Raw genomic sequence first — 13,237 nt, 5'->3', positions numbered from 1 at the left:
CTCTCTGTGCCTCAGTTTCCTTGTCTGTAATGGGGAAGGGTCTTGTGTTAATGGCACTCTTTGTAGAGTCGTAGTGGTGAGTAAATGAGTCTATGTGTGTAATGTGCCTCGGACAATGCCTGGCACCATATACTAGTCACAGAAGCATCAAGTGTTGGTACCATGATTACATTTCCACCACCTCTGCTTCTGTGCTACTGATGCTATTGCTATGGTTGTTATTACTATCACTGTTGTTGTCATCGGTCTATCGCTATGACTACTGGGTTTCTAGGCTGATAGGATGTGACCATGGAAGTGTGAGGGACCAACAAATGGAGAGAATCTGTGAGTCGAAGTGAGTACTGAGAGCATCACTTGAGCCGTGATCCAGCCATGCCTGAAATCCACTCCACTCCTGGACAGGAGCCAGTAGTTCATTGTCTCTTTGCCTGAGCCAGTAGAGGGGGATTTCTGACACTTGGCAACCGACAGGGTAAAATACACTCTGGAACAGTGAGCAAGCAGGTTGAATCCCCTTCACTGTGGCCTGGAACCTCGGCCACATCTGATATTTCTTTGTCCTCTTGTCCCTCGGTTCAGTCAATCATCCGTCTCCGGTTTGAAGAGCACGTCTGTGTGTTGACCAGCACACCAGGGTCTCTGGGGGAGATGTCAAAACACAACACTCAGGCCTCATTGTTGACAAAGCCTAACACTCAGCCAGGTCTATGACAAAGCAAAGTACTCAGCCTCATTATTGGTGATGCATAAACTCAGCCCTGCTTCATTGACAATGCTCAGTACTCGGCCCTCATTACTGACTAACCCAAGTACTCAGTCCTCAGTACTTACTAAGAAAAGTACTCGGCCCTCAGTACTGACTAAGCACAGCAAGGGTAAGGGACTTGGCCAAGGTGAAGAGCTAGAGAGAAGGTGAGCGCCCCTCTGCTACCTCCCTGTGGACCCTTCCCAGGAGGTGCAGGATGACCAGAATAAGGAGGAGACTCTCACTCCAAAAGGAATCATTCCCGTTGGCCCAGCTTGGGTCACATGCCCACCCCTGAGCCAATCAATGTGCCAGAGGGTCCATCCCACCAGGTCCCTATAAGCCAGGGTGGGTGGTGGTTTCCAAAGAGGAGCAGAGGTGGGCCTCAGCAGACACACCAGGGCTGGTGGCCACCTCGCTGCCCCATCTTGGCCTGTGTTCAGCCTCATCCCCCCTCGCTGTCTCCCAAATGCCCCTCATTTCATTCCCTGCCCATGCCCCACCCCCACCGTTCCTCTCCTTCAGGTATTTTACCTGTCGGTTGCCAGGGAGCTGGTCTCCACCCTCTTGCTGGGACCTGCCCCCTGGCACTCCTGCCCTGGCCTCTCCTCCAGCCCCAGCCGCGCCTTGGCTGCCACAGCCTCTGTCCCCCCACCCTGCCCTGAGCTCCCCAAGGACTGCATCCTGTCTGGGGTCATCCCTTACCCCAGCCCAGGCCAGCACACAACAAGGGCAGACACTCGCATTATATTAAAGCAGAGACTGTGTAGGCAGAGCCTTCCAGAGACGGATCAGGAACGTGCATTAAAGATCAATGAAGCAGAGTTTCTGATGACACTCTTGACTCTTCATTTGGGGACCAGAAATGACAACAGGCAGGACGTGGGTGACAAATCTGAGGGTGAACACCCAGCCCACACGTTCTTGTGTCACATCACCCATGCCATTGATCCCTGCCTCCATCGGGCTGAGAACAGGGAGTCCGAGGAGAAGCTGTCTTCCCGTGGACTCAGCTTTGTGTCTCATGGCTCCCTGAGTCATTGGGAGGAAAAGCTACCTCTGCTCTGGCTTCTGTGCAGCCGACAGCCCTCGTTAGCAGCCAAGTTCAGGCAGCTCCTCGGAAGCCCCATCTGCCCCAGGCTGCTCTGCTCGGAGTCGCTTGCTCTTCTGGGGGCGTCAGGCACCGGCTGCCAACTGAACCCTACTCGAGCCAGGTGCTCTGTGAGTCTCCATACCACCCTCCCTCCTGAGCATACAGTCCAGTGGAGAGACAGACAGAAGGCAGCCAACAAAAAAAACAAACGAGGAAAGCTGGCAACGAGAGGGCTGTGAGGACAGTTAAGCAGGGGGTAGCCAGCACTGTGGGTGCCACCAGACCCCAGGGAGCCAGCACCATCCCCTGCTGCTCTGCACGTTGCTCAGGACTCACAGCTGGACACCTGGGCAGAGGGTGACCAGGCCACACTGGGAACTGCCTGGGAGGACCCCCGTCTAGAGCCAGCCTCTTCTCCCCAGCTCACACTCCAGGGCTCCCCTGTGTAATGAGGCTCAAATTGGACACCCGGAGAGACCATAACTCCCCTCCCTCCTGCCCCGTCTCCAGGGGGCTCTCTCCAATCAACCACTCGCACAAGAATCCCTGTCTCAGGCTCTGCCTGTAGGGAACCTTACCTCAACATGGAGACTGAGTGGTCAGGGTGGGCCCCCATGCGGGGGTGGCGTAGGCCAAGACCTGAGGACCACAGCGATGTTGCCCTCTGGTTAGCACTTACCTGCCCAGCGCTGTGCTGAGGGCTCCTCAGACTACATCTGGGTCAGGAAGAGCTTTGACTTAATGTAACTGGAAACAACTCCAGCTACCCCACACAGAAAGAACATGCAAGGCTCTCGGAGTGGAAGGGAAGGCCGGCTAACCAGGTGGCTCCAGGGCTCTGGGTCTTGACAGGTGATGGCCCTGCAATGGAGGGGCTCCAGCCAGATTTTCCACCCTGTCTCGTTCTTGACTCAAGACCCACATTTGAGAGAGAGAAGCTGATTGGCCCAGAGTGGCTCATGGGCCTGTCTGTTGGCTAGGGGAGAGTGGGAGAGCATCTTGGCTCTCTCCCCAAGACCACTCACAATGGGGAAATGATGATTCCCCCAAAAGGAAATCAGGCATCTGTTGTCAGAAGAGCCATTCCCATTGTCAGCAATAATGTCTTCTATAATCCCATGCCAAAACTTAAGTAGCTACCTGTCTTTGTTAATCTGGTACCACCTGAAGGGCACTTTTGAGAAGCATCTAATTCACTCTTCCCCACTAGGCAAATTTTGTAAGAACATATTCATGGCTTTCATTAGTATTCATATGACTTTGAGGATTTTTCCATGATTTATAAAACTGAAAGTAATTGTGAATGGTAATGTATAATGATGTCAATGTTACACAACAAATGCCTTTTCCTATCACGTTCTGGGCTTTTCTACTCACTACAAGGACCTAATTGAAAATAATTGAAGGCTGAATTTCCTCACGCATGGAAAGTATTTCATAAAATGCAAGAAATAAAAACATCTTCAAGCCTCTTAAAGCAATGTTCAAGAATCAAGGAAGAGTTGGAGGAAAAAAGTAAGAATCCTTACTCGCCCTCAGCCCCAAGTTTGTCCTATTAATTTGTGAGAACGGTTTTGTCATCTCCAGATCTTGCTGCTTACCCAGCGCCGTGGCAAAGGGCTTTTAAAATAACCTTTGCAGCAAGCTGAAAGTGACTCGCGTAGGACTTGGTTACAGTTTCATAACCACTTTGAAAAGCAATTAAAGTGAAGCTCTGGTCCAGGACCTTAGGGTCACAGTGACTTTATAAAACCTGGAGCTTCAGCAGTCCCTGCACCCCCAGAGTTGTGTTTGTAGAACTGGCTGGAGTGAGGGGGACATTGGGGTTTGGTCTCTGGGCGAGAGTCGAGTGACCCGGGGAGACACGAGTGACCCTGGGGAGACAGACAGGAGCCCTCCTGGGCTCAGGCTCCCTGTCTGCACTGTGATTGCTGCTTCCTCGGCCTCCCTTTCTGCTTTTAGAGGCTCCTCAGGAGGGCAGCAGACCAAGCTAGGACCTGGGAACTCTGCTCTTGATCCCCAATTACTTGTGAAACCTTCTTCCAGGTCCTCGGCGTCTCTGGGCCTCAGTCTCCCTATCTGCAGAATGGGCTGGACGAGATGGTTGAGCAGGGCTGACATCCTGGGATTTTTCTTTAATTGTGCCATAAGGAGTTCCACGAGTGGGTGGAGGCTGGAGATTCCTGGGCTGTCCTCTTCAGAGGGGAGCTCTGTGCTAGCATCAGAGCTAACGATGGAGGTTTTGAGGCATGATAAGGACATGTAGGAAGAAACCCTAATTTGGGCAAAAAAGCCCAAAATGAACACAATGAAGAGCAGGTTGAGGATGGGCCATCCCACCGCCAGCCCCATGGCTGCCTCGCTGCGGGGCGAGATGGAGCGCACCCCACCCCGGGGCCAGCCCTGCCCAGCCTCCTTCCTCTGGGGCCAGAGGCCTGGGGACCAGCAACACCACCCTCCTCCAAGGTCCCTGCTGTCTCTAGAGCAGAACCATTCTGACTCCCTCCCGCAGCCCCCCAGGGCCCTGGGAGTCTCTGCAAGGACAGACCAGGAGCAGACGCTTCTCGGGACCACCCCCACTCCTGCTTCAGCTCCACGTTCACCAGGGAGGGGCAAGCACACCTCGCTTCTCTCCCCGACTCTCCTCTCCCTCTCTTTTTCTCCTCTCCCTCTCTTTTTCTCCTCTCCCTTCCCATTCCTCTCTTCATTTTTCTCTTCCCTGCTACTGTAACCACGGGTGAGCCCCGGTGCTGGAGGGGCCACCTGGGATCTTTGCCCTGCCCTCCCTGCCCCTGCCTGCCCCCCGCGGGCCTTCCTTCCCACCTTTCTCCCTGCGGCCACGGCCTCCATCTGGGGCTCAGAGAAGCCGCTTCTCCTCCCGGAAAGAAGCCCTTCTTGCCTCCCCCACACGACGGCCTTAGGTTTCCCTGCAGCACCTGAACGGGATCCTGGTGGTCAGTTCACTTGTCTGCCCACCCCCCAGGCGGTACGTCCTTGTTTCATGTGTTCATCCAATAATTACTGAGCACCTGCTGTGTGCATGGCGCTGGGCCTGCACATGCCAGCCCCAGGGACGGAGACTGCCATGTTTGTGTTCCTAGGACCTGGAAAAGGGTGTGGAGCAGCCTTAGTGCTCAAAAGTGATGTCAGGGAAGGGGGGAGGGTGTGGGGGAGGCAGGGAGGGAGGACAGCGGAGGAGGGGGTGTGGGCCTGCCGTGTAAGGCAGACAGGAACAGACACATGAACCCTGAGATATCCCTGAGTCTCTGCCAGCATGAAAATCAAGAGGCTCAGCCTGGAGAGCTGACATAGGACTGGCTGAGGCTGCGGGCAAGCCGCAGACGTATTTAGGTGAAATCGTCCTCTTTCCTCTGAGCTCTGCTGAGAGTCAAATTTTAAAAGAAAATTGCCTCTCTTGGCCGGCTGCACTCATGGCCAAGTGTATGTCCGCCGCCTGCGTCCTGGCACAGTCCAGGATGGGAGGGTGGGGGTGAAGCGTCTGCCGTCACGATTAGGAGCTTTTTACTCGATGGGGAAATGGGAACTGCTCCAGGCAACTCAGAACTCCCAACAGGTAATGAAAATGAGACTGCAATCTGTTTTCTTGGGAAAATCTCTGGGTTTAATATCATACAAGGAGAAAGAACTGAAGCACTTCACTAAAGAATTACATCCTCCTAGAAGAACTGGGTCCTAAGGATTGTGAAAGCATCTTTTAAAATGCGGGGAGTCAAGGGGGCCTCATTAATGACGTGGGAAAACCCATTAGATGCAGAAGGGCCATCACCTTCCAAGGGCTTTGATGAAAAAGGAGAGGGGAGATCCAGTCATGTGCATGCGTGTGTGAGCACACACACGTGCATATGTTTGCGTGTATGTATGTATGTGTGCAGATTTGTGTGTGTATGTGTTTGTGTGTGTGTATGTATGTTTCTATGTGCATGTGTGCAGGTTTGTGTGTGTGTGTCCAGGAACTACGCAAGGCAGTGGACAAGATTACTCAATAAGAACCTGGCTTTCTTGAAGATCCTCCTTGCCCTCCAAGATCTTCCACCGGGTCTCTCCAGACTCCGTTCTTTCCCCAACAATCTTTATCACCATCCTTATAATTACGAATTAAGAGGGTACCACTTTTTTAGATATCTCTAATTCCACTGGCCCATGAACCGAGTGAGGGCGGGGCCACGTCCGTCACACAGCACATGCTGTGTAGGCTGAGTGGGCTGCATGAAGGCACTGTTGAAATGACTCTAGAGAGCCAGGGCCGGGGCGCAGCCTGCAGCTGAGGGTCCTCTCCTCTCCGGTCGGCGTGGTCCCTTCCTCTCCTGTGGTAAGGTTTCCTCTGCTGCATCTGGATGTGATTCTGTCCCCCTAGTGTCCTCCCCTTCGATCCTTTGGAAATAAACCTCCAAAGTGTTTGCAATTCAAAACCACACATGGTGACTTTTCTCCAGTTTCAAGTTCATTTGAAATTAGGCAAATACCTCTCGTTGGGGGAGATTCTGCCAGAATCCTTCATTTCATCCAGCCTTTCCTAAGGATGAGGGCCGGCCATCCAAGCAGCGGTCCCTGGGTGAACACAATCGCCGGGCACCATAAGTTATTTTAATGTAGACATCACTTTAAACTAACCTTTTACCACCTGTTCTGTCCTTTAACAACAAATGCAAAAGAGCATAATTCTCTGCGGCATCATAAAAGAGAGATGGGTGATGGAAATGCCTGTCTGTGCGCTTTATTCATGGCCCCGTCGCACGCTGCTGTGATGTTTTTCTCATTTTCCAGACACAAATCAAGGGGAAAACTGCTCTCCCCTGATCTGGTGAATTCATTCGCACAGTATTTCTTCTTAATATGGTAAACTATGGGAGAATTCAGAGCGTTCTGAGAGCCAGTGCGGAGAGCCCCGGAGGCACACCACGACATATTTCAGAAAGCGCCGCTGAGTGGCACCTGGAGAATTAAGCAAATGTGGCCCGATGGTCAAAATGTAATGAGATTTCTTTGCAAAAAATAAAATCTCTTTAAATATGTGGTGGGTTCTTTTCAGGGGTTTTATAATTAAATTTCCCTATGAAAGATGGGCAGTCGGGTCCAAAGAACGTAGTGGGAGCATGCTGAGTAAAGTGGTTATGTCTACTCTGCTGGCTGGCGGAGACCCATACATCTCACCCCCCTCCATCTCTAGAAGACCTACTCATATGCCCCCTCAATCCAATTCAACTCGGCAGTGTTATTCCAGGGCCTACTGTGTACTCCAAGTGCTCTTCTCTTAACCTAAAGTCAAAGCAAGCTTCCGAACTCTCCAACCCTTCTAGAACATTCCACACTCCTGATAGGCAGAACTGGTGCATCATAAGCAGCAAGCCTTGAATTTTTTACATTAATCACTCAGTTCCTTTCTCTCCTCAACGGAGTTTGATTTCATTCAACCCATTCTCCCAGAACTGAGGAACAATCTGGCATAGGTGGCCAGAGTTTCTTCTAATCTAGACTTGCAAGCTTTTGCCCCATTTCCCTGGTGACCAAACCTTGGTGCAGACTCTCTGTGGGTGGAGAAGAGATGGATCTTGGCCACAGAGGGCCACCTTCCTGTGACCTGACCCCTGAGAAGGGAGCCAGTCACCAGAAAGAGAACTCATTGTCTATTGAGTGTTTGTCTCCCTGAATCCCAGCTCAGCCGCCTCAGCCGGGGCTGGTGGGGGCGGCTGTTCTGTCTGAAGGATGGTATCTAGTGGGCAGCAGAGAGACGTGTGATGACGGGTGGGTCAGAGCCTCATCCTAGGATGCCCCAGGCTATCGTGAGACAGCCGGGTGGAAGGCAAGAGGCCAGAGACCCAGCATTCACCTCCAACAGGGAGGCAGGTGTGTGTGAGCGTGTGTGAGTGTGCATGCACGTGGGTGTGTGTGCACATGTGTGCATGTAAGCATGTGGATGTGCTTCCTCTCTTGGAGGGCAGTGTCCCAGCACCCTGCAGCCCCACGTTCCCCTGAGCTACATGATGCCTGTGTAATGAAAGCGATACCTCCTTCTGACTATTTGGTAAACAGCGTTTTGTTTCGCGTCCTGTCAAGTAGTCAGGCGCTGTTACACAGTCAGGAGGTGGCTGGTGTCCTCGTCCCCATGCTCGTGCCCTCAGTGGGGATGACTCCAGTGTGTCACCAGTAAATGCTGGTTTAAGAAAGATGCTCTCCATCAGGCCGAATTTTCTAAGAAGAGGAGTTTTTCTCAGGGATGGCTTGTTTTTTTGGTACAAGTTCACCTGGGAAGGATGTTCATTATCAAATCTCTTTGGAGCCTCTATGGAGACGATCCTACAATTGTTACTGTGCTACAGAAATAAGTTGCTCAAGAAGAAGCCATCCTTCGTTTCTGAGATAAATCCTACTTAGGCGCATAGAGGGGGAAAAAATCATTTTCCCTCTACCCTTCTGAGCTCCTGGCTGAGACCCCTGTAATAAAAGACAGATTAACCAGAGAAAAACAAGCACAGTTTATTAACGCGTCAGCCTCGTGTGTACACAGCAGAGACCCAGGGAAAATGGGTAACTCCCTGAAGTGGCTTAGAATTCAGGCTTGAATACCATCTTAATACGGGAAGGGGAGAGGGATGTGGCCTCTCAGGGGAGAGGAAATGACTTTTAGGAAAGACGACTGAGCCTTAGAAGATAGACGGGAGGTGTGATCTTTGCGACAGAGTCTGTCTGACTGTGGTGTCGACTTCTACTAGTCTCCCTTCTGTGACAAGAGTCGATCCTCCCTGACGATGAAGCTCCCAGGGGGTGCCTGCAACAACTGAGTTCCTTTTGGAGGATCTGTCTTTAGGCAGATGAGGAGAGTTCAGAGAATCCTCTTCAGCCTCTGCTGTTTTTCAAGTGCCGGCAGCTCAAAGTAACCAACACACCAAGGCGGCCTATTTTGGGGTGGCACGTGCTGCCCTTCATCCCCCCTTTGAAACCTCCCCAGGCAGTTTCTGGTCCAGGAACCGGGCTGGCAGATCACTCTGTCTCTTAGCCCCGAGAATAGGTCGGCTCAGTTAGCTGTGTCTCATTTCGGGACGCGATGTTGCAGGGGGATCTAATGATGCGAACAGTCAGGCGTTGACTACGAGGCATTTCTACAGGAACAAAGGAAAACGAAGGTTAATGGTTGGAGCATACTGTGAATCAGTTTCAAGTCCAGAGGGCCGCCAGTCGAGGTTTGTAGTTGTTGAGCTCAGAGCATCTTTCGCAGTTCGATTGCCATCATTGGTGTCACCAGGTGTTCCAGTGACCTTTCTGAGTGGCCCACACAGCAACAGGCTGTGTGGACAGCGAAGGCTGTCCACGCGGGAGCTGTTGTGGTGGTTTCCCTGAAGTTTCCATCACGTCTTCCAGCCTCAGGTTGCAGGGCTTCCGGAAAAAGGTGGCTTTGGTTCTTAGTGATTCCAAGTCAGAAGGGTGGGAGATATTTGGAAATGTTGGTTTGGAGAAATGTAGGCAGATATTTGAGGAAACTAGAAGAATTCAGCATCCAGTCCAGTTTACAGGTAGATGACAAAATCTCAATGACAGTGAACAGGACTAGAATCTGATATCCACAAGGGTGTGTTACAGCTTTCTCCTGAAACACAACTTTCCTCTCTACAATCACCCCCATTCCTAAGATAATCACCATAAGACTCATTTTTCTGAAGAATAAGTCTAGTCTCATTAATTTGGCCTGATTATTTACATAATCAGCAAGAATAGCGATGACCACATAGGCTCTTTTTGAGTCTGCTCCCCTGGAACTTGTGACAAGGAATCTCAGACTAGACACCTGTGCCTCTCCCTCCCCTTTGGTATTTGGTACTGCCGTGGTGCTGCCTGGTATTTCAGTTTTGACCACCACACCTACCTCCGTACGTGGAATTGGTTTGCAGTTATCTTACTGTGTGCTCTCAGGGTGAGAATGAATGCCTGAGACGGTTCAGGTGTGAAACCAGGTGGGCTGCTTTTTCTCTCTCGTCCTCTGCTCCAGAAAACTTACAGACAACTCCTAGGTGAGCTTACCTGTCCCTGGAGCACTTTTAGGAGGAATTTCCTGAAGAAATAGTGGTCTCTTCAGGTTTGCTATTTCTTCTAGTCCAGTTTGAAATTTTATATTTTCTCAAAAACTAATCAATTTCATCAAGATTTTCAACTGTGCTAGTGTGAAATATAAAGAATAAAATGTAAAAATAAGGGGCCGGCCCAGTGGCGCAAGCGGTTAAGTGCGTGCACTCCGCTGCAGCGGCCCGGGGTTCACCGGTTCGGATCCCAGGTGCGCACCGATGCACCGCTTGGCAAGCCATGCTGTGGCGGAGTCCCATATAAAGTAGAGGAAAATGGGCATGGGTGTTAGCCCAGGGCCAGTCTTTCTCAGAAAAAAAAAAAAAAGAGGAGGATTGGCAGATGTTAGCTCAGGGCTGATCTTCCTCACAAAAAAAAAAAATGTAAAAATAAAAGTCTTATTTTTTCTCTTAAATTTTCCAAAGGTGCATCTATTTTCTCGAAGATTTTTTCCCCTGAGTACAGGTCTTGAATCTATTTATCCATTCTTCTATATTTCTGTTTTCAGGCTCAGAAATGTCTGTGTTCGTCTTTATTGATGACTCTGCTGTTTACTGCATCCTGCTTTATTATTCCGTTCCTTCTGGAGTTGAATGCTCAGTTCGTTTGCTCTAATTCTGTTTTAATGGTGAAAACATTGAAAGTTAAGGGTTTGCTCTGACTCAGCCTCTGGCCGGATTCCTCAGGTTTCACTGTGCAATAGTCTCATTGTTGCTACTATTTTTAAATATCCTCTAAATGCAGTTTGGATTCCTAGTTGACCCCGTGGTTATTTCAGAATGTTTTCAAATTTTCTAAAAGGTCTTTTTTTAAGTTTTATTATTACATTTTAATTGCGTGATTCTCATAAAAGGTCCTGCTCAATTTTGCTTATTGGAACTTGCTGAGGTTTTCATTGTGGTCCATTTTACTATAAAATGCTGTCATGGTCGCCTGGGCTTTGATTGAAGAAGTTGTATCTCCTAAAGGTGTATTCGCAGTGGAATGCCCCTCTGTTGATGTGACCTTATCGATTCTACCGTTCAGCTCTCGGTGGCTTATCGACACTTCCCTGGCTCTGAGCGGCCAGTTCTCTTCCCCACCACTGGCGACCGTGTTCCGTCAACTGCCCTCTGTCGTTACCAGGGCTTTCACTTCATCTAAAGGAAAGACGCACATCTTGTTTTAATTCCACTAGTGTTCCTTTTGTTTCCCCAAGACTTATATTTATCCAATTACTGGTCAAAAGTAAAATGATGTCTTTGGGTAACCCTTCCCCACCCACGTGGAACGCCGACTTGTGCGTTTGCCTCTGCTCTTTTCACTTCCTCCCACAGTGCTCAGTCTTTGCTAACTTACTTTGGATTTGAGACCCAGATAAACACTATTAAATTGTTTTTTCAACAATATACAGTCTCTGTAAAAAATATTTGTGTGTGTGTATTTAGCTCTGTAACCATGTTGACAGTTTTCAGTGTTAAATTTCTGTGTCTAAATACTGGTCCTGGGTCATTTCTGTCACGGCCCCCTGTTCTTGAGGTCCCCACTGTGAGTCGCCTCCCAGGGACTGAACTGTGTCTTCCAGTGTCTCTGTCAAAGGAGCAAGAAGATGAGATATCTTCTCAGTCTTTGTGCATCCAAAAATGTCTGTTGCCTTCCTAACGGATGAAAACTTGGGGGCATAAATGTATTGAGTCCCAACTTTTTTCCCTCAAAACCCCGCAGAGGCTGCTCTGTTCTCTTGCCTTCATCTTTTCCTGGGTTTGATGGTGGGACATTAGGAGCGTTTGCATCAGGGCCTTGGCCGTTTTAAACCATCCTTTCTAGTCCTTCTCAGTGGTGTCATAGGTCTCTGTCGTGTGTCCCACGCTCCCTGCAGAGCCTTTTCACCTGGAATATTATGTCTTGCCCCTCCCTGTTACTGGTGGGCCACTGGACATGTAGGTGTTGGCACTCAGTAGATCCCTGACCCCTGACCGCCCTTTCGGTTCCCAAAGTGGATGAAGCATTAGCTGTGGTCCCAGCTGTACCTGAGAGCAGCCACTGCGAGGAAATCAGGGCGGGGAGGAGGCAGGAGTGAGAAGCGTGGCTCCCGCTCTCCGCCCTAGGCTGACCCTCCTCTCGCTTTGCTCCTCCTTCCAGATCCGATCTGACAAAGACAACGACATTCCAATCCGGTACAGCATCACTGGCGTGGGTGCAGACCAGCCCCCCATGGAGGTCTTCAGCATCGACTCCATGTCTGGCCGGATGTACGTCACTCGGCCCATGGACCGGGAGGAGCGAGCCTCCTACCACGTGAGTGTCCACAGCCTGGGTTCCCGACTGTGGAAGGAGCACACAAACCTGAGACTATACCGGAATCACCCGGAAGGCTGCTTAAAACCCGGTGCTGGGCACCACCCCAGAGTTTCTGGTTCAGGGAGTCCAGGGTGGGCCTGAGAACTTGCACTTCTAACACATTCACAGGCAGTGCCATCAGGTCTGGGGCCACACCGGGAGAAAGACAGATCTAGAAGGCCTGGATCCACGCCATCTCCCTGGAGCTCATCGGTGCTGATGGGTGGTCCCGCGACTGCTGTGCACACCGGGGGCCCTTTCTCTGAAGCTCGTCGCTGATGTCATCCCATCCTCTCCAGCTCTGGAGCAGGCGCCCCCCCCCCCACAGCCTTTCCATTCCTCCTGTCTCTCTGAGAGCAGAAAAGCGCCTCTGAAGTTAGAGCTGCTCTGGTTTCATCTCAGAGCTGTGCGTGCAGAGGAAAATGGATGAGGAAATGAAGGCTGCAGGGCTCGGCTACAGGCGCTGTTGACTCCTTTCCTCCTTGGCCTCACCAATATGGTGGCTAAACAGAGAGGGACCCTGGAGCCGGGGTGGCAGTAGAGGGTCTCACCCGATACCGTGTGGCTGGTTCCCTCTCTGGGCTCTGCCACCTCGTCTGCAAGATGAGCATTTGCACCAGCTGGAGGTAGCATAGGCTGGAGCCCGACCTCAGGGCCAAGTCCCACTCTCACCAGGTGAGACCTCGGGCACTCACCTCTCTGGCCTCAGTTCTCTCTCCTGCAAAGAGAGGGGCACAGTCAAGGACAGTCGAGGCTGCCTCATCAGGATGTTCCGAGGACTGGGGAGTTAACGGGCAAAGTGTTTAGAACAGGGCCCAGCGGTGTGTGCAGGCTGTAAGGCTGGTGTGTGCGTCTGTGGCGATCATCACGATGTCTGAACTTCAGCCCCTCGATTGTAACTTGGAAACTAAGACCTTCATCCAGAGGCTGCAGTCCCCAGCTCTCTGCCCCCATGTTGTCGCATTAACTGGCCCCATTTTCACTTGGTTTCAGCCCACAGTGCT

General features: G+C 51.0%; 1 protein-coding gene across 1 annotated transcript in view; it reads left to right on the top strand.

The window, feature by feature from the left end:
* CDH4 (cadherin 4) overlaps positions 1 to 13,237 on the top strand; it is a 634,999-nt gene that overhangs the window by 528,401 nt on the left and 93,361 nt on the right. Inside the window, exon 5 of the mRNA XM_058562376.1 lies at positions 12,036 to 12,191. Coding sequence (XP_058418359.1) covers positions 12,036 to 12,191 — 156 coding nt within the window. The remainder of the gene's footprint in view (positions 1 to 12,035; positions 12,192 to 13,237) is intronic.

Source organism: Diceros bicornis, chromosome 19 (assembly GCF_020826845.1).
Source record: "Diceros bicornis minor isolate mBicDic1 chromosome 19, mDicBic1.mat.cur, whole genome shotgun sequence".
In the NCBI taxonomy this organism is placed as follows: Eukaryota; Metazoa; Chordata; class Mammalia; order Perissodactyla; family Rhinocerotidae; genus Diceros; species Diceros bicornis.
This window is presented reverse-complemented; position numbering and strand designations above follow the sequence as displayed.